This window comes from Aethina tumida, chromosome 3 (assembly GCF_024364675.1).
Source record: "Aethina tumida isolate Nest 87 chromosome 3, icAetTumi1.1, whole genome shotgun sequence".
Taxonomy (NCBI): Eukaryota; Metazoa; Arthropoda; class Insecta; order Coleoptera; family Nitidulidae; genus Aethina; species Aethina tumida.
In genome coordinates this window covers 6235239-6257843 of record NC_065437.1, presented here as the reverse complement: position 1 = coordinate 6257843, position 22605 = coordinate 6235239, and the positions used below count along the sequence as shown (strand labels likewise).

The 22605-nt window shown below is 26.8% G+C and overlaps 1 protein-coding gene across 5 annotated transcripts in view; it reads left to right on the top strand.

The window, feature by feature from the left end:
- The window catches only part of LOC109602115 (homeobox protein abdominal-B), a 176015-nt gene extending 154138 nt beyond the window's left edge, over window positions 1-21877 (top strand). For 4 of the 5 annotated variants that reach the window (XM_049965479.1, XM_049965482.1, XM_049965478.1 and 1 more), the window contains 2 exons: window positions 11797-12609; window positions 20105-21877. In XM_049965479.1, coding sequence (XP_049821436.1) covers window positions 11838-12609; window positions 20105-20547 — 1215 coding nt within the window. In that variant the 5' untranslated portion in view covers window positions 11797-11837 and the 3' untranslated portion in view covers window positions 20548-21877. The remainder of the gene's footprint in view (window positions 1-11796; window positions 12610-20104) is intronic. The other variant, XM_049965483.1, reaches the window with a different exon arrangement.
- The last annotated feature ends 728 nt before the right edge of the window (window positions 21878-22605 follow it).

Genomic DNA, 22605 nt, shown 5'->3' with positions numbered 1-22605 from the left:
ATTTTATAATTAAAATGTATAAAAAATACCTAATATATCTAAAATTTTAACAATTATGTGAATAATAATGATCTTAATTGGTAAGGAAGAATAATATGGTTAAAAATGCAAATTCTAATACATAATTTACATTTAATATAAATAATATATTATATTTTACAAAGAGGCATAGAAATAAGTACATAAGGAAATTATGTAAAAAATATCTAAATTATATACAATTAAAAAAAATTTTGGGGTAATAAATAATAACTTTAATTAATAAGATAAAATAAAATGGTTAGAATAAATTAACTCGTTTCTACCATTTATTTAAAAATAGGTCTATTTTGAATTTAAACTTAAAAAAGTAAGATAAAATTTATTAAATTCATAACTAAAAATAATATAAAAAAAATATTATTATTAATATTATTAATACAAAGTGGTTAAAATAAAAAATTAATTAATTTTTACAATTTTTTTTAATAATAAATTAAGATTTTTTTTAATAAAAATTAACTCGTTTCTATCATTTATTTAAAAATAGGTCTATTTTGAATTTAAACTTAAAAAAATAAGATAAAATTTATTAAATTCACAGAAATAACTAGAAATAATATAAATAAAAAATATTATTACTAATATTATTAATACAAAGTGATTAAAGTACAAAATTAATTAATTTTTACAATTTTTTAATAAAAAATTAAGATTTTTTTAAAATAAAAATTATCATTTATTTAAAAATAAGTATATTTTGAATTTAATCTTAAAAATAAAATAAGCTAAAATTTATTAAATTCACAGAAATAACTAGAAATAATATTAAAAAAATATTACTATTAATATTATTAGTAAAAAGTGATACAAAATTAATTAATTTTTACAATTTTTTAATAAAAAATTAAAATTTTTTTAAAATAAAAATTTACTCGTTTATTTAAAAGTATTTTGAATTAAATCTTAAAAAAAATAGGTAAAATTTATTAAATTCATAGAAATAACTAGAAATAATATCAAAAAAGTGTTATTTTTAATATTATTAATACAAAGTGGTTAAATACATATTTAATCAATTTTCACAATTTTTTAATAAACAATTAAATTAAATATAATAAGAATTTTACCATATATATTTAAGAGATACTTAATATATTTGATTAACAACAACAAAATTAGATATATAGTTATATAATTTCTTTAATTTTTATTATTTATTAATAAAAATTTAAGATTTTTAAATTATTATTATTAATTGTAAATTTTAATAAAAAAAATAAAATAAAATTTTAATATAAAGTACTTTCACACAAAATAATACACAAAAATATTCACAATATAACAAAATAAATAATAATTAAACATATGTTGTATTAAAAATCTGAGTTACATCTTATTTTTTATATATTTATAAATATATTTTACATTTATTCATTTTATACATTACATTTTTACATTTATTTTTATATATAATTCATTTTCTTCATTTTTTACTTATTTAAACTTAATGACAATATTAATTTACACATAAATAATTTGTATTAAAAATCTGTCTTTAATTTATTTTACATCAATTCATTTTAAAAATTTTTTACACTTTTTTTATATAATTCCTTTTCTTTATTTTTAGCTTACTTAAATTTAATGATAATAAATTTTATTAAATATATATAGGTATAACCTTATTTTTTTATATATATATAATTCATTTTCTTAATTTTTTATTTATTTAAACTTAATGACAATATTAATTTAAACATGTGTATCAAAATATAGGTTTAATATTATTTTTTATATATTATTAATTTATTTAATTTTATGTTATTATTTTCACAAATATTTTTGTATATAATTCATTTTCTTCATTTTTACTCACTTAAATTTAATGATAATATTATTAAAAATTGGGTTAAATTTAATTTTTTTTATATATTATCTATATATTTTAGATATTACATTTTTACATTTATTTTTATATATATATATATATATATATTATAATTATAAATTGTATTAAATATAATAATAAAATAAAAATAAATGAACGAAGTGAATAAATGTAAAATAAATAAATAATATATAAAAAATAAGATTTAATCCGACATTTACAGAAAAATTTGTTAATTTATATGTAATTAAGAATTTTTAAGCTCTAACAAATTGAGAAAAATACTGATAATTTCAAAAAGAGGTTGAGCACATCATTATTTATGATTCCTTGATACTTTTTATCTAATTTTTTTTTATAAAACGTTTCAATTTGGTTCAATTGATGTTGACACATGTCAGAAAGAGCCGGAGACAAGCAATAGATCAAACTGAACAGCATTTAGACCCTTTGCTTAATCCCCATAGTGTAGTGTAGATAACACAGCCCACACAAACACGACTGTCACACCCTACTGTAACCTTATACCCTATAGATGGATATCTTAATTATATCTAGTAATTTCACCTAACTATCGTTAATAATCCGATTGGCTTTGGTACGGGAATGACAGTGCGAAGTTTTCGAAAGCAATTAAGGCCCGACCCCGGAGGTAAAACGCGGACGCGGCAAACCCGCCAGCCTCGGTTCATTGTGCCCGATACGTACGGAACGTAAGAAGACAACGGGCCGGAGAGTTTCATTATGGAAAACGGTTCTCGCAGTGCACGGAGGAAATCCCCCGGCGGGACGCTATGGCCATATCGGCCGAAAGTTACGGCGCTACGGCGGCCGGGCACGTCGGGCGGCGAATGGAAGCCGCTCTACGGCCGTCCAATATGTAGTTAGTGACGGGCGATGAGTCCCAACGTTTCCATTCCGTGTGCCCCCGTCGGCCACCCCCGCTACGCCGCTCTGGGCGGAGATTGGATCGCCATCTCCGGCGGGGGGATGATTGAAAGGATACAAGACGGGCGCACGGCCCACGTTCCCGCTACGTTTTAGTTACGTTCCACACGGCAATTTACATATTCATGGCAGTATTTTCGCTTTTAATCGGGAAATTCGAATTTTCGTTCGGGATGCGGATGCTTAAATACCCGACGGCGTTGCGATTTATGCGAAAACAAGATTGAGTTTGTAGCTACGTTTTTGAATTGCTTCGCAGTCGTTTAATTTAACTGGGTCTTCCAGGCAATTTCATGTAAAACAATATAATTCAACTATAAATTAAATAAATAATAATTTAAATCACAACTTTTTGCCACTAGCGAATAATAAAAATAAATAGCTATGAATAGCATTGAATATTAAATTAAAAAAAGTCTAATTATAAATTAATACTGTGAGTACATTTTATACCTACAGCATAAAACACTTTTATTAAAAATATATAAATAAGTCTAAATTCCTAATCCATTAATCATACATTGAAATATAATATTATAAATTATAAAATCATTTAAATGCAAATAAGGAATGATTATTTTGATTTTTTAAATGTCAGTGGTTTTAAAATTTTTATTTGGATCATTATTGGAAAAGAAATTTTATTTTACTATTGTTATTTCAATTTATTAAATAACTGTTTTTTCATAATGTGTATTTTATAAAATTAAATTATAGTTATTTAAGTATATATACTTTGATATAAAAAATAAAAAAATAAGAGAGATATAATTTTAAAATTGAATACATAATAATTCAAAAGGGTATTTTATTAATAAATTAATAAAATTACATAAATATTTTATTCTTACATATTAAACTGAAAGAATAAATAAATTATGTAGTATACAAATGAGTTACACATTTAAAAATAAATGAATATTGATTGATTGATTTTTTATATAATATCAATTTGTATTCTTCATTTTTAACTTACTTAAATTTAATAATAAAATTAATTAAACCACAAATTGTATTAAAAATCGGGGTTAAATCTAATTTTTTGTATATTATCCATTTATTTTACATTTATTTATTTTATACATTACCTTTTTTACTTTTATTTTTATATATAATTCATCTTCTTAATTTTTAACTTACTTAAAGTTAATGATAATATTAATTAAGACGTAAATTGTATTATAAATATGGGTATAAACTTATTCTTTATATATTATCAATTTATTTAACATTTATTCATTTTACACATTTCTTTTTTTACAATTATTTTTATAAAAAATTAATTTTCTTCATTTTTTTCTTACTTAAATTTAATGATTATATAATTAAATCATAATTTATATTAAAATTAGGGGTAAAAATCTTATTTCTTATATATATATAATCAATTTATTTTACATTTATTCATTTTATACATTTCTTTTTTTACAATTATTTTTATAAAAAATTTAATTTTCTGCATTTTCTTCTTACTTAAATTTAATGATTATATAATTAAATCACAAATTATATTAAAAATAGGGGTTCAATCATATATTTTTGTATATTATCAATTCATTTTACATTTATTCATTTTATACATTACATCTTTTACAATTATTCTTATAAAAAAATTAATTTTCTCCATTTTTTTCTTAATTAAATTTAATGATTATATAATTAAATAACAAATTGTATAAAAGATCGGGGTTAAATCTTAACTTGTTATATATTATCAATTTATTTTACATTTATTCATTGTATACATTATATTTTTTACAATTATTTTTATAAAAAATTCAATTTTCTCCATATTTTTCTCAATTAAATTTAATGATTATATAATTAAATCACTAATTGTATTAAAAGTCGGGGTTAAATCTTAATTTTTTATGTATTATCAATTTATTTTACATTTATTGATTTTATAAATTACATTTTTTACAATTATTTTTATAAAAAAAATAATTTTCTCCATTTTTTTCTTAATTAAATTTAATAATTATATAATTAAATCATAAATTGTATAAAAAATGGGGGTTAAATTTTAATTTGTTATATATTTTCAACTTATTTACATTTATTCATTTTATACATTACATTTTTTACAATTATTTTTATAAAAAATTTAATTTACTCCATTGTTTTCTTAATTAAATTTAATGATTATATAATTAAATTACTAATTGTATTAAAAATCGGGGTTGAATCTTAAATTTTTATATATAATCAATTTATTTGACATTTATTTATATTATAAATTACATTTTTTACAATTATTAAAAAAAAAAAATATTTTCTCCACTTTTTTCTTAATTAAATTTAATGATTATATAATTAAATTACAAATTGTATAAAAAATCGTGGTTAAATCTTAATTTGTTATATATTATCAATTTATTCAGTTTATACATTACATTTTTTCATATTTTTATATATATGACTCATTTTCTTCATTTGTTACACAAATTAATTATTTGACTTTAATGGTAATGTTGATTAAATCACAAATTGTGTTAAAAATCTGAGTTTTACTTTATTTTTTATATATTATCAATTTATTTTACATTTATTCATTTTATACATTACATTTTTTTCATTTTTTTATATATATAATTCATTTTCTTCATTTGTTACTTACATAAATTAATTATTATATTTATTTATATATAAATTGTATTAAAAATTTGAACTTAAGCATATTTTTTCCTATATTATCTATTTATTTTACATTTATTCATTTTATACAGTACATTTTTTACATTTATTTTTGTTTATAATTCATTTTCTTAGTTTTTTGCTTACTTAAAGTTAATATAAATATCAATTTAGTCATAAATTGTATTAAAAATGTGGGTTTAACCTTATTTTTTCAATAATTTTAACAATTTATTTTATATTTGTTTATTTTTTTCATTTACTTTTATTCACATCATTTCTACTTTAATTAATTTCAAATGTGTATTTCACTTTATTGTATTACTGCATATATTATCACAATTTATTTATCCGTTCTCATTTACGTAAGGGTGAACAATCCAGAAACTTTATGGGACCATTTTCGATTGAACCACCATTCCACACCCAAAGTGGAAACGTTTCCCGGCCGCGTTCGGATTCACGGTTGGATATGCAACGCAATCTCGTCCCGTGTATTTGTGCAAATAGCTCTTACTGAAATTGGATTGTGTAAAGCACAGAATTTAATTAACGATAAAGGGGTGCACGAACGGATCCGCCAGGAATATATGCATCGACCATTGTTAAATCACGAAAGGTCACACGAAATTCGCACCACGGCATTACTTAATCAAATCAACCCGAAAAAATGGCAGCGACGCCAATGCACGTCCGGGCAAAGTTTCGTTGTTGGGGTCCTCACCCACGACTGGCCCTCTGCCAATATCAGATCGAGAGCTTGCCGTTCGTTCACCTGCACAAAAGCGCCGCACCTCCAACGTCGAGATAAGACCCCCAATGAGTTTTTGATGGGGGCTAGGGTGGACCGTCGAAGGAATTCGCCGATAAAATTTGCCCGGTTCACGGAATTTTTTACAGTTTCGAGTGGGGAAATGATAAGGAATGTTTTATTTTATTTTGGTTGTGTGTAAGAATCGTGTCGCAAAATTGTTTTTACACCCTGGGGGCATAAAACTCAGTAAATATTATAAATACACATAAACACACTGTTAAAAATCGATTTCCGTCGCTGGTTGAATCGGTACGACTCAGAAAAACGTTTATTATCCCAATTAAAAGCTAATTAGTTAAATTTATGATCAATATAAAATATAATTAGCACGCGATTATAATAAAATGTAAACAATAAGCGCAATAAAATGTGTGATAAACTTTTAAATATAGTATTAGTACAATTTACATATTGAAATGTGTGAATTATAGTCAAAAGAAATTATCTCGCATATTTAATAATTATCTTGATGATTTATTCGGTCATAAAATAAATGTCGTTTTGTATTTAAGCTAAGCATGTGCTAATTATATACTTTTTTTTTCACGATAAAGCTACAACAAAGTATGTAAATGCATTTGAATTAAAAAAATGTATAATAATAAAAAGTAAGGAATGTGCTTTAATTAATTCATAATTAGCATACTTTTATTACTATTATCGATTGTACTTTAACCTGCATCTCATCTTTAATATTTTTAGTTGTGACTCAACTGCAATTATCTTACCAAGAGTTTATTAACGTACAAATAGAATACTCAGTAAATTACAGCAAAACTCTCGTGACATAATCATTATAAATGCATGGCGTTTGCTGACAATAAATCATTGAAATTTATTGGCAACATCAATTTATCCCATGATTTATTTTGGATGAAGTGGCCCACCAACCCACAAAATTGACATCATAAACAACAACTAAATATACAATTTAAAGTTGTGCACGATGCGTGTCGATGCGTGACAACTGAAAACTTGGCTGAAACATCAATCGGCCCCGAAAGTCGGAATAAAATTCAGAGAAAAAGGGAAGACGGGCATAAAAATACTTTTCCATCCCGAGCCACCTGCAATTCTTTCAGTCTACGGGCATCTTATTTGAATATTAAGCGTCAGTCACTTCTGATGAATAAAACAAGAGATGTTGATATTAAACCACGTATAAATTAAATTACCATTAAACAGTAGCAATGGTCGTGTCCGCTTTAAACAATGGGTTTCGTTGAGATTAATGTAGAATCCAGAATGAAACAATTCGAATGGAGGCAAAAGGCAGATTTATTATTTATTTATATTGCACGCATGTGGAAAAAACGGAAGGAACCAGAAAAAATCGTGGGTACGTAATCCAGTAGCGGGTGATTTTATCTGCGGAAGAACCTGACAGGACGATGTAAAGTTACCTGTTTTTATGGCCCTTGTTCGTGACCAATTATAGTCGGAGATGTATTAATTGTTGATGGAAAGCTTCACCAATCATAATGAGAAAGTGAAGTGAACGAATTCATTCTGTTAACCTTTACATAAATTGGCCTTTTATTTAACATTTTATTAAAAATATTAAATTTACAGTGTTTTTATTTATATACTGAAAGTAAGTTATAAATATCAAATAGTTTAATTAAAAATTAGTGACAATAATAATTTATAAAGGCTTAAAGCAGCTAACACTTTTTTTTAATCAAAATATATTATCTTAATATAATGATTATTAATAAAACTCATTGAAAAGTTTATAATGAATATAATTTTATCACTCAGTCAGTAATTTCAAACTGTTAAACTTTTTGGTCATACTCCTGTGTGTTTTTTGATTATCAAAACTTTACTGAAATAATAGTACTAAAACATAAAAGTATCATCTAGTAAAATAAATAAATTTTATTTTATATATTTATTAGAAATTTTTCTATCATATGAAAATGAATCTATTTAAAAAATTATATAGAATTAAAATTTTACTAATCTAATTATGTAATTTAGAAATAGTAACAATATAAAATATTTGTTGCTGAAGTAAAAATACTTAACTGAACCAAAATAATTAAATTTGATAAAAAAGTATTTGATTATTTTTATAGAATAAACTGTCTTCCTCATATTTAACTTTTTTTACTTATCTTAGTTTTTAAAATTTACTGTTGTACCATTGAAATAAACTTTGTTAAAACTATTCCTGAAATAAGAATACTTAATTGAGCCATAAAAGTTTAATCTGATAGAAGTATTTTAAGTATTTTTATAAAATAAACTGTCTTCTTTTCATTTAACGATAAATTTTTTACTTAACTGTATAATTTTTAATATTTAGTCTTAATGATACTGAAAACTAGTAAAAATTTGACTATTTTTTATTTTACAAATTTTCTTCCTTAACTTAATAACTAATCATACAAATAAATTTTCTTCCTAATATTCACATTTAAACTCCCTTGTGTCTTTTTTTTGTTAATTGTCAGGATTATCACAGAAATAAGAATACTTAACCAAAATATACAAGTTTAATATGGTTAAAATTGGAGTACTTTTATCAAATTTTTATATTTTATGTTAATTTATAGTCAAAAATTAATTTTCTTTCCGTTTAAACTTCAAAACTTTTTAATTATACTCTATTGTGACATTTATTTATTGATTGTGAGAACTGTTGCTGAATTAAGAATATTTAGGTGAAACATACAAGTTCAGTGAGAAAAAAATATGAATATTTTTACTTAAATCCCCTTATTAATTATTTTTTACCCGAATATATACGTTAGAACCTTTAAATCACACATCTTTTGTGTGTTTTATTTGTTGATTGCTGAAATAAGAATACTGATTTGAACCATACAGATTCAATCTGGTAAAAATTTGAATATTTTTACTTAAATTTCCTTATTTTACACTAATTAATAGTCATTTTTTTTCCTACTATTTACATTTAAACTTTAGTTCTTTTTAATCATACTTCTTTTGTGTGTTTTATTTTTTGTTTATCAGGACTATTGCTGAAATAAGAATATTTAGCTGAAACAAACAAGTTCAGTTAGACAAAAATTTGAATATTTTTATTTAAATTCCTTTATTTTACACTAATTTATAGTAAAACATTATTTTTTTCCGGAATATATTTGTTAGAATCCTTTAATCACTCAACTTTTGTGTGTTTTATTTGTTAATTGTTGAAATAAGAATACTTATTTGAACCATATAGGTTAAATTTGGTAAAAATTTGAATATTTTTACTTAAATTTCCTTATTTTACACTAATTAATAGTCAAAAATTAGTTTTTTTATAATATTTACATTTAAACTTAAGGTTTTTTTAATCATACTTCTTTTATGTGTTTTATTTGTTAATTGTCACGACTATTGCTGAAATAAGAATACTTAACCGAAATATACAAGTTTAATTTGGTTAAATTTTGAGTATATTTATTAAATTTTCTTATTTTGTATTAATTTATAATCAAAATTTAATATTTTTCCCAATATATACATTTAAACTTCAAAACTTTTTTATCATATACCTTTTCTGTGATTTATTTGTTGATGGACTAAGAATATTTAACCGAAACATACAAGTTCAATGTGACAAAAATTAGTTTTTTTCCTAATATTTACATTTAAACTTTAGGTTTTTTTAATCATACTTCTTTTGTGTGTTTTATTTGTTACTTGTCAGGACTATTGCTGAAATAAGAATACTTCACCGAAATATACAAGTTTAATTTAGTTACAATTTGAGTATTTTTATTAAATTTTCTTATTTTATATTAATTTATAGTCAAAAATTAATTTTATTCTTAAAATTATTGTTGAAATAAGAATAATTAAATGAAACATAGAAGTTCAATATGGTAAAAATTTGAGTATTTTTATTAAATTTACATATTTTTTATTAATTTAAAGTCATTTTGTGTATTAATAATTTTTGATTGTCAGAAATATTGCTAAATTAGAAATGTTTAATTAAAATATAAAGGTATCATCTGGTAAAAATTTTCTTTTACTTTTATGAAATTTTCTGATTGTACATTAACTTTTATTTAATATAAAGTTTCTCACCTATATTTATCATTAAATTTTTATTAAGTTAATTAATATGGAAAGTAACAGTCACATTACTACGTAAAATAAAAAATAAATATTTTTAGTATTGCTGAAAATTTTATCTTTATTCCAAAGTGACACATTTTTTTTAAATAAATTTGGGCATTAATTTTCTAATAATTACAATTTTGACCAACGCGTCAATGGTTTTAAATAAACAATGCGTCGCAAAACGTACAATTACAAAAGCCCAGCAAGTAATCGCCGGTACGTGACAGGAATAAATTTGCAAAACCGACTAAAACCTAATTTCATTAAAACAGCCAAACGTAAAAACGTAGCCGTGACTTATGGCGAGTAAAATTTTGCATATAAACTCCTTCACCGAAAGCAGAAATAGTTCCGTACGAAAATGCAGTCTAATAAGAGCGGAGCGCGGAGCGTGTGCGACTCAATCCGCGATTCCGGACGCCGATTTCGGCTGATTTTGGCCGTGGACTTGTCGCCGCCGACGTGCGTCGCTGCTAGCGTCGCACCGGCGCTGCCGTCAGCTTGCACGCGGTGCCGGTAGATCGCACGCGCGTCGCCACATCGGCCGGACGGACCGAAGTAAACGCGAGTTTCTCACACGACTTCAGTGTGTGTCCGCAACCTGTACGTCGCTGTTTAGTCCGCACGTACTTATTGCTCATGTCACATCGCGTACTCGCGCGGCATTCGAAGAATATTATTTTTTTTTTCGCGGCCGCCTTGCGTGCCAGACCCAGCTCCAGCTACCAGCGGGTTGTAAAACGATTTGTTCTTGTGCTTGGGGGCAGGTAGAAACTGTCGTCGGCACCAGGGTAGTTAAATAAAAAATAAATTGGTTCCTAGATACGCATCTTGTGAGTGCTACGAAACTTGTAATGAACGTGTTAATTTTATTGGAGACCGATTGTTGAACTTTTGGTAAATAAATCGGCGTGCAAATCCGGGATAGAAAGAGTCGGATCGCGTTGACTGAAAAGTGTTTGAGGAAGACCGAGTAAAAGTTACGAGCGCCAATAAATTAATTTACGGCCCATAAACCTTGTTTTTGTATACATACTGTGCATAGTTTTGATTTATGTGCACATTTAACACCTGAAGTGTGGCATATAATTGTGGAGGTGATTCAGTAAACATTTTGGCCGACTCGAATTGTTTGGGAGACTGTTGGACGTATTTGATAAATGTGTTGGATCAGATGGTTAGATAGGAGGATCTTGCTGATTGTGGTGCTGTTCTCTTCTTTTTCATAATCACCCTCTCCGTGGACGAACGTCTGTTTTGCCGAAAACCTGTTTTGGCGTGTGCTACCCGTTGACCCGTCGACCGCACCATCACCATCTGCAATCGCACCTTCCGATGCTGTGATCACCTGGCGCGACCATCATCCTCACCATCGCGGACCCCGTGGCGTGCGCCGCACCCACCCTGTACGACCATGTGCATCCCCCCGGATCCTCCCCAGCCACCGGAGCGGGGTCTTCCACCGGGGTGACTTGGTGGTCGATGATGAACGGCAGCCTGTACGAGGAGAGCCCGCCGCCGGCGCCGCAGAGCGCCGCGACGCCCATCAGCAACAGCGGGATGACCAGTCCGGCGACGGTGCCGCCTCCGGCCGCCACCACGTCGGCCACGTCCAGCTCGTCGCCGGCGAGCGTCACCAGCAACAGCGGCTCCGCCGGACCCCTGCACATTCCCGCCAAAAGGTTGACCACCGGCGGTTACGGGGAGTGTGCCGAGCCCAGCGTCATCCGGCACTCGCACCACGGACAGCCGTGGAACTATTCACCATCGGACAACCACCATGCCGGCGCCACCGCCTTCGAGCCCACGGTCGGCCTGAACCAGCACTACAACGGCCCCACGTACTATAACCTGGCGGCCGACCCCACGGGGACGCGCGACAGCCGGAAGGCGTCCGCGTTGTCGTTCTGGTCGCCGGCGGCCACGGCGGCGACGGGCACTCCCGAGTACAAACCGGAGTACAAGTACAGCAGCGTGTCGGCCGGACCCAGCGCCGATCCGGCCGTCTCGTCCTGCCACCAGAGCTTCTCCGGCAGCTCCTGGTGCAACTATTCGCCGTACTCGTCGGCGTCCAGGCACCAGCTGGACGCGCACCAGCCCGTTCCGTACCTAACGCCGGCCGATGACCGAGGACGCGTCGCCGCCGCCGCCGCCATGGTCGAATCGGCGTCCTTCGCCCATGCCTACGACGGAGGCCACGGACTAAGAAACTACGGACCAGAACCAGTTCCATCCACACCTTACCCTCCTCCAGGTGAGTGTCTCATTATTATCTTATTAAGACCCGATGTTTCGGATCCCTCTCGCACTTTCACCCGAAAACCAGTTCCAGTTCCACGAATTCCTCCCACAAAGATTTGACTTTCCATACTCGAAAAGTGTGCATGTGTGACGTTCGAAAGAATTCCGGCACGTGTAATGACTCATCTGGTTCACGTCGCCGTCGATAGATGGCAGAGGCATTCAAAACAGTAATAGCCGGCCTAGATGGGAAGGCCGGAGTCGCCGGCTAACCCTCTTATCTGGGGGGTGCTTTAAATGTTTTTCCCATTACGGGCCGTGTGTGCATAGCACTGTCAAGATAACGGGGCTCAAAATCGATACATTCCATCCCCATGACTTTACCCTGCACGTTTCCTTGTATATTTTCTTTTCGGGGCAAAACATAACATGCTGCTTAAAATATGCCTTATTTAATGGTAATTTATTGTATTACATGTTAAAAGTAGTCAATCTCAGTATTCAAAATTCAAATGTTTATTCTAATAATTATTTTATAACATTTGTTTTAGTTAAAATTCATATTTATATCGTTGACTTTTGTTTATATACTTTTCTACACAATATTTAATCATATTACTTTTTTGAAATATATGATATTGATGAGAAATTAAGGTTTTACTAATTTTATAACAATTTTGTAATTAATTTTATTTAATTATTTTACTAAATTAAATTAGTTAATTAAAAATATATGTCAACATTCAAGACAATATTTATTAAATTTACTTAAATATATATACATCGAAATAATAAAGTAAAAACTTAAAAATTCTAACATTTGTTAACGTGAAATTATTTAACAAAACACGTTTTTTATATAAATTAAATCACTGATATTAAAAAAAAAAAGAAATATATAAATAAGATTTTTAATAAAATTAAATTGACATCAAAATATTGTCATGAAAATAGTTTCTGGTTACTTACAGACAAAATTAAAATATTATTAATATTATGTATTTGAATATTTTTTAAATATGAATTAAATAAAAAAATACAAAATAATAAAATAAAAACTAAAAAATTCTTATATAAAAGATTATAAAAAATTGAGTGTTTACATGAGACTATTTCTTAAAAACGTTTTTGAAATAAATTAAATCACTGTAATTAGAAAAAAATTATAAGTTAGATTTTTAATATCTATAAAAATTAAATTATGAGATTTTAACAAAATTCACATCAAAATATGCACACGAAAATAATTTATAGTAACTTACAAGATAAAATTAAAATATTATTAAAATTATGCATTTGAATATTTTTTTTAAATATTAATTAATTAAAGAAATACAAAATAATAAAATAAAAACTAAAAATTTTTATATAAAAGATTATAAAAAATTGGGTGTTTACATGAGATTATTTTTTAAAAACATTTTTGGAATAAATTAAATCACTGTAATTATCTATAAAAATAAATTTATTATGAGATTCAACAAAATTCACATCAAAATATGTATATGAACATAATTTTTAGTAACTTACAGGACAAAATTAAAATATTATTAATATTATGAATTTGAATATTTTTTAAATATTAATTAATTAAAAAAAATACAAACTAATAAAATAAAAAATTAAAAAAATCTTATATAAGAAAATTGATTGTTAACATGATTTTAAAAAAAAATTTTAGGAACTTACAGACAAAATTAAAATACTATTAATATTATGTATTTGGCTATTTTTTGAACATTAATTAGAGAAAAAATACAAAATAATATAGTAAAAACTTAAAAATTCGTATATAAAACATTATTGAAAATTGAGTGTTTGCATGATAATATTTTTAAAAAACGGTTTTGATATAAATTAAGTCACTGTAATTAAAAAAATATATAAATTAGATTTTTAGTATCTATAAAAACTGAATTATTATGATATTTTAACAAAATTCACATTAAAATATGTACATAAAAATAATTTTAGTAACTTAAGTTAAAATATTATTAATATATACATTTATTTATCTTTAAATATTAATTAAAAAATACGAATGAAAAAAGTAAATACTTAAAAATTGTTAGGTAAAAAAATAATAATAATTGTTGTTAACATGAGATTATTTTTTAAAAAGGATTTTGAAATTAATTAAATCACAGGAATTAGAAAAAATTAACAATTAGATTTTTAGTAACTAAAAAAATTGCATTATTGAAGATTTACTTTTATTTTTTCATAATTTTAACTAATTTCACTACAAAAAATTTTCATATTATTTTTATAACAATTCTGTTATAATTTTATAATCTAAAAAAGATAATAATAATTTTTTATTTAAGATTTTTTTTTATTTGCTACTTATTTTTTTCTAAATTAATTAAATCAATAATATTTGTTTTAATTTTTTTATTTAAATTATCATAAAACTGATTTTGAATATGAAAAAAAAGTAATGATTAAATTTAATATCTATATGTATATATTTGAAAATCTTTTACAATCTGCTAATTGTACAATCATAACACAAACTTAACGATAACAATTCATAAATGGGCAATAATAATTAAATTCCGTTCATTGAGGATTTTTAAACGATTTTATGGCTTAGGTCAGTTTTATTACCATACTAAAAGTGCTTTAACTACGTAATAGTACTACTACACACTACGAACACATTTATTTCTACACAAGTTTCTTTGTTTACATAGTTTATTACCAAATTTGCAAATTCACATAGTTGTCCGACAGTTTTTCGACATTTTTATTTCGTCGTTAATTTATCGACACAAACCCAACGTTCAGTTCGCTCCTCGTTCCTGAGCCAGCATTGACCTTCGGCAGGAAATAGAAACGGTCAATTAAAATTCTTATTTTATCGTTTTTATCGAAAAAGTGTTGCGCAGTCGACGTCGACCGTTTTCGAGTGTCCCGTGCAAAATTTAAATGCTAATGCGACGACGAGCCTCTCTCGGTCCCGTTGACATTTGATGAGGTCTTTTCGAAACGTCGCCTCAGCTCCTGACACACCGGCTAACGACCGCACTTTACTATGTAATGACGTCACCCGGTCACGTGACCGCACAGCTGACTATCACTTGTCACGCACGCCTCGGCACTCGGCATCGGTGGGCCCGATTACGATTTTTAATCCTCGACCGACTTCGGGGATCAATCGCGGCCGAAATTTTTCATGTTTTATTGCTTTTTAAATTGATCGGAAAGTTACAGCTTTTAGCGGACTGAATTCGTTGATTTATTAACAAGGTAAACCATCGAATTTTTATTTTGGGGTTGGTACATGACCTGGAGAAGATTAGAAAATAGTTAAAAAATAATATTTTTAATATTATAGCCAATTATTTACTAATAAAATATTCAGTTGAATTCCGACAAAGTAATATGACATTTTATCTATATTTCTTGAATTTTAAAACAGTAGAAATTTAAACAAATACTGTATTAAAACATTTGAATCATAAAAAACTTACCATATTCACTGAAAACAGTCAGTTGTACTCCAAATTTTGTTGTTACTTAAGTCAGTAATAAGAAGAAATCTTTTTAAAATTCGTCATAAGTTGTATAGTAACGATTTTTGTTGACAGATGGCGTGAATTGAATGATTGGAAGTATTTGAGAAAATATATATTTCTTTAATTTGTTTATGGCTTACAATTGTTAAATTATTTGTATAAATAAAAAATTGTTTTTCGACTAAGTAGTCAAAATTATATTAAACTTCACCTCAGTTAATGATTGTTTTCGGTTTTTAATTTACCTTAATTAATTTAAAAAGTAATTTGTTTAAATATCTTTATATTAATATATTTTTTTATATTATTATCACAAACAAGGGAGGGGAAATAAGAAACACTTGTTAAAATAAAGTTAATTTGATTGAATAATTTCAATGCTAAATAAATTAAAAAAAAATCAAGTTTAAAAAGTTATGTTATTTGCATAAGTAAATAAAATAGTTGTTGGACTTATTGGTCAAAGTTATATTAAACTTCATGTCAATGAATGTTTATTTTCAATTTTTTATCTGACCCTAATTAATTTTAAAATTAATTTGTTTGAATATTTTTATATTATTATATAAGTTTTATATTATTATCATAAAAAAGGGAGTGGAAACGCAATTACATTCAATTCCAACAGTCAAAATATCACAGAAAAGAAACATGAATTTGTACTACTATTTTTGAAAATATTTTTTCTGATCAATTATTGATCACAGTATTGACAAGTCTAATTATAAATTTAATTTTATATTAAAATCTTAATATTTTTAATTCTTTTTGAAAATGAAAAAACCAAATTGGACCCCGTTAATATTCAAATTAACTCCTAAAGATAATGTAACCTTAATGTCCGACTTGTTTACAATAATACAAATTTCAAAGAAAGTTATCTTTCACGTCATTTGTTTATTGACAAAGCTGATAAATACGGTAATAATTGAGACGACAGAATACATCTAATTAGGTTTTTAAGTTTCACAAAAGTGGTTCCTTCTGAGGTTAACCAACTGAAACAAAAAATTATATAATGTATTTGAAAAAGGTTTAATTCTTAATTTATTTAAAAATTTTATTATTTTATTCATATAATTACGAATAAAATTAAAATTCTAAACATCTTTTCCTTTGTTTGTGTTATATTTAGAATAGTTTTATATAATTTAAATATTAATTATTATAATAATAGAATATCACTCATAAATTAGCAACTGATTAAAATAAAACTTTTTTATAGTGGCCTTAGAAATTAACTTAAACAAAAATTATTTGAAAATATTTGAAGCTAATATTGGGGTGCTTTAATTTAAATATTTTCTTATTAGAATTAACATTTTAAAAGTATTTTAGTTATTTTCCTTTTAATTCTCACAGTAATTACATATAATTTAATTATAAGTTAAAAAATATTAAAAAAATTAACATAAACAGATAAACAAAGTTCAGGATATTAAATAAAAAAAGTAGTTAAGTTGTCAGTAGGACTAACTAACAGTATCGTTATAACTGTGTTTAGTAACGTATTCACTTTAAATCTTTGAAATATACAATAAGGAAGTTTAAAGATAAGTTAAAAGATCTAATAGTGTCATAAGGTTATAATTAATTCCTTAGTCAAAACATATTACCATATATGCATATAATTAATTTAAGTCTATGTACATGTATTGCTTCTTCATTTTAATGACAGGTTATAACTTATAAGTAGCAATAATATTATACGAAATAAAATATTAATTTATGAAGATGTGAAACTTCAGGGGTGGGAAAATCGGTAGTCAAATAAAAAATTATATAAACATGTCTAGATTTACATATAATTTACATTAATAAGCACTTTTTAATGCTATTAATTGGAACTTGTATCAAGATTTTTTTATTCTAATGCACTGAATAGAAATAAATTAAGAAAACAGGTAACATGACACATTATAATATAACCTTAAGAGACATATAGTGTGATCAAAAATGATTAACCATGTATTTTTTTTAATTTAAATGCAACATGACTATAATATGTCTTTAGTAGACCTACAGTGTGATCAAAAATGATTAATCGTGTAAAATAATTCTATTAATTGTAAGAAATAATTTTGTTTTATCAACATTTTTTATTCAAATGCACTGAATGGAATTAAATAAGGGAAACATTTAACAGGACAGACATATAGTGTGATCAAAAATGATTGACCATGTACATCTTCACAAAGTTGTGCTAGTAATTAGAAGAAACAATTTTGTTTCACCAAGATTTTCTTATTCAAACCAGTGAATGAAGATAAATAAAATAAATAGGCATATAGTAGGATCAAAAATAATTGACAGTGTATTTGTCATTTCGACAGAAAAAGAGGAAAAAATGTTTATTAATCGAAAGTCGAATAAAAAGTAATATAACATGTCTAGATTTACATTTAATTTACATTAATTAAAATAATGAGACAACACTTTTTTTTAAAGCGATTAATTGGAAATTGTTTTTTTAGTTTTTTTATTGTAATGCATTAAATGAAAATAAATTAGGAAAAATAAGTAACAAGATACATTATAATATACCCTTAGTAGTCATACACTGTGATTAAAAATGATAAACCGTTAATTTTTCGAAAAATTATCCTATTAATTCGAAGAAATAATTTTTTTGTCCAGAATTTTTTATTTAAATTCACTGAATGGAAATAAATAAGGGGAACATATAACAGGACAGACATATAGTGTGATCATAAGTGATTGACCGTGTACTTCTTTAAATCTTATTCACACTTATAGTGTGATCAGAAATGACTAACCTCGTACATCTTTGAAAAATGGTGCCATTAATCGGAAGAAATATTTTTTAAATCAATTTCTTTTAATTTAATCAGACTATAATATACTCTTAGTAGACATACAGTGTGATCAAAAATGATTAACCGTGTACTTTTTCAAAAAATCATGATATTAATTGAAAAAAATAATTTTGTTTTATCAAGATTTTTTTATTGAAAAGCACTAAATGGAATTAAATAAAGGAAATATATAACAGGACAGACATACAGTGTGATCAAAAATGATTGACCATATACTTTTCCAAAAAAGTTATGCTAGTAATGGGAAGAAACAATTTTGTTTTATCAAGATTCAAGATAAATAAAATAAATAGGCATAGAGTGTGATCAAAAATGATTGACAGTGTAATTAAAAATGATTAACCGTGTACTTTTTCAAAAAATCATGCTATTAATTAAAAAAAATAATTTTGTTTTATCAAGATTTTTTTATTCAAAAGCATTGAATGGAATTAAATAAAGGAAATATATAACAGGACAGACATATAATGTGATCAAAAATGATTGACCAAAAAGTTATGCTAGTAACAATTTTGTTCTATCAAGATTTTCTTATTCAAACCAATAAATGAAAATAAATAAAATAAATAGGCATATAGTGTGATCAAAAATGATTAACAGAGGACTTTTTTAACTTCAAACAAGGTTGTAATTTTTGCAATTTCGGCAGAAATAACGAAAAAGTATTTATTTATTAACATGAAGTACATCTATAAAATATTTTTTACAATTAATTATTTTCAATATAACGGTATTTAGATTTTATATTCATAATTATAAATCATTATTCAATTTTTTTAATATCTTTATGGTATATTCTTTTAGAAGTATCTAATAAAGTAAGTCTAATGGGTTCTAGCTTTCAAATGTATTTTTATTTTAGCTTGTTTTATAATGTTCGTAGCTAATAAATAGTTTTCTTATTTAACACTTATTTAATCTTAACTTTGGTTTATATTTCCATTATATTAATAAATAATGATATTTATCTCATATAGATTTCCCACGTTTTCTCAATTAACACGTTGTAAATCTGATCAAACATGATCAAACATTACTATTTCTTCTAAAACTAATAACAGTAAGGCGTTTATGGAAAGTCAAATCTGGCCCCACATTTTGTTTTGTTTTAATCTTTAGTTTTTGTTCGAAAATACTTAATTGTTCACAGGTATGTGGGGTACATCCCCATCTCTGTTTGCTTCAGGTTCGCTAGGTTCGATGGGAGTGAGCGTGCCGTGCGGGACCAGCACCAATCCGCTGGAGTGGACTGGTCAGGTGACGGTGCGCAAGAAACGCAAACCCTACTCGAAATTCCAGACGCTGGAACTGGAGAAGGAGTTCCTGTTCAACGCGTACGTGTCGAAACAGAAGCGGTGGGAGCTGGCGCGGAACCTGAACCTGACCGAGCGACAGGTGAAGATCTGGTTCCAGAACAGACGGATGAAGAACAAGAAGAACAGCCAGAGGCAGCAGGCGCAGACGCAGAACAACAACAATTCGGTGACGAATAATCAGAATCATCACCATCACGCGAGCCATCACGTGCACTCCCAGCACCACGTGGTGAACCATCACGTTTCCGCCAATGGGACTTTAAAGCACCATCAGTGACCCATGGCATTTTCGGGGGTCGTTTTGGGCCACCATCACGGGCTCGCCACCTAAGCCGGCTAGTTTATTAGTTCATTAAGTGTCAAACGTTCTGTTCTGTATACTTTAGAGACTTTTGTTCGGGCGCAGTACCACGGACCCGCATCTACGGACGTTTTTCTTTGCAGTGCCAAAGAGGATAACATTTTAGGATTTGTTAGGTGAATTTTACTGGACTGATCGAGAACTGTTTCTGTTTATTATTGCATTCATTTTGAAATTAGGGCTTGTGCAAATTATTGTATATTTGGTGCAAAGCACGAGGTTTCAAGTCCGCACCTTTTAGGTGCTCACGACTTAATTGTATCTAAAAAAAATATTATTGTACGTGATGATACATAATACTGCAGCATGTAAGACTTTTTGTACATACGTCGACTGTCATTTTGTCTAGATTGTAATTCGTTGGTATGTTAAACTGTAATCAGTGTCGCCTGTAGTTTAAATGTATAGTAAATTATTGCAGGTATAGAAAAGCTACACACTATCTGCCATATTTTTCCTGTGTTAGTTTTAGTTAAGTTTTTATCTTTCCAAAACTTGATGTATATAATAAATACTTTTAGGTACCTGTAAATCTGTGGCTTCATGCAACTTTCCGAATTTGTTTTCAACTATACTTTTAGTTTCCCGTTAAAATTGCCGCTTGGTGTTTGCCACTAAACTATTGTAATATACTTGAAAAAAAAAACTTCTCTAGAAATCCGAATTTTATTATAATAATAATTATAAACATGTACTAACCAAACCTATAAGTACTTAGGTTGAATGTCATGTATCTGTATCAGTATAGGAGACAAAAGTTTCCCCTTAGCTAAACGATAAAAAAACTGTATATATCTTTCAATTTGAACATGTTAATTCTGATAGAAAAATAATATGTATTTTATTTTATCTACCACATGAAATTCTTTTTTCAAAGTCGTTTAGGATAAGTAAATGCAATGTTTTCCGGATGTTATTTCTTTAAATGTTTCTTATTATTATTTTTTTATTTTTGGTCAGCAAGTTGCAATTTTATGAAATTATGATCTCGCGCTGACCAACGAACATGTTACTTAAGTAATTATTTTTTATTATTGCTTTTAAAAATGAGTTTTAATATTTATTTATTGACTATTGATGATTTTTGTGGTTTAGCACTAGAAAATTTATGTAATTTTTTTTGAAAATCATTTTGTACCTACATATTTTATTATACCTTTGTATTTTTACTTGTTGTGTTCAAAATACATATTGTTGTGTTTATGTATGTATATGTATACACATAAATATTATTAAGTATCCCATACATGTCTTTATGATTTACTTATTTTAATCGACCGGTACAACATTAATCCGTACATGAGAGCAATTAAAGGTAAGTATGAACAATATTTTAATACAACTATTGTATAATTACTTGATGAAAATAAAATAATAATGCGTGAATAACAAAGATTTTTAGCCGTTGTAATTATGGGATAATTAACGTGTTGAACTAATGACTTTAGCAATTCAAGGTCGTGTTAATACGAAAAATATATTGGTAATTGTTCATTACATAAAAAAAAATAATTTTTAATAATCCCAGTATAGAAAATATCAAAAGTACTTTTAATAATTGAATCATAATCAGCTGAAATTATAATATAAACAAAATATTCAGGTTTCATATATAAAAAATACTAATATTAATTTAAATTATATATATATATATTTAAAATTATTAATTATACAAATTTTACACAAAAGGTATACAAATATCAGAATTAAAATACAAATTTGAGTAGATAAGAAATATTTTTTTAAAATAAATTAAAGTTACTTAAATAATAAGTGAATTACTTTAATTAAAACTATATGTAATTACTCGTAAGTATTGTTTTGTATACTTTTGATACAATATAATGACAATTATATTTATAGGTAACATTATAATTAAAATATGGATTTGATTAGGTAAAAAACAATTCCCAAAGTAAAGGTAAAAGTAACCAATGAATCATTTATTTTTATGGAAATTGTATGTAAATTAGT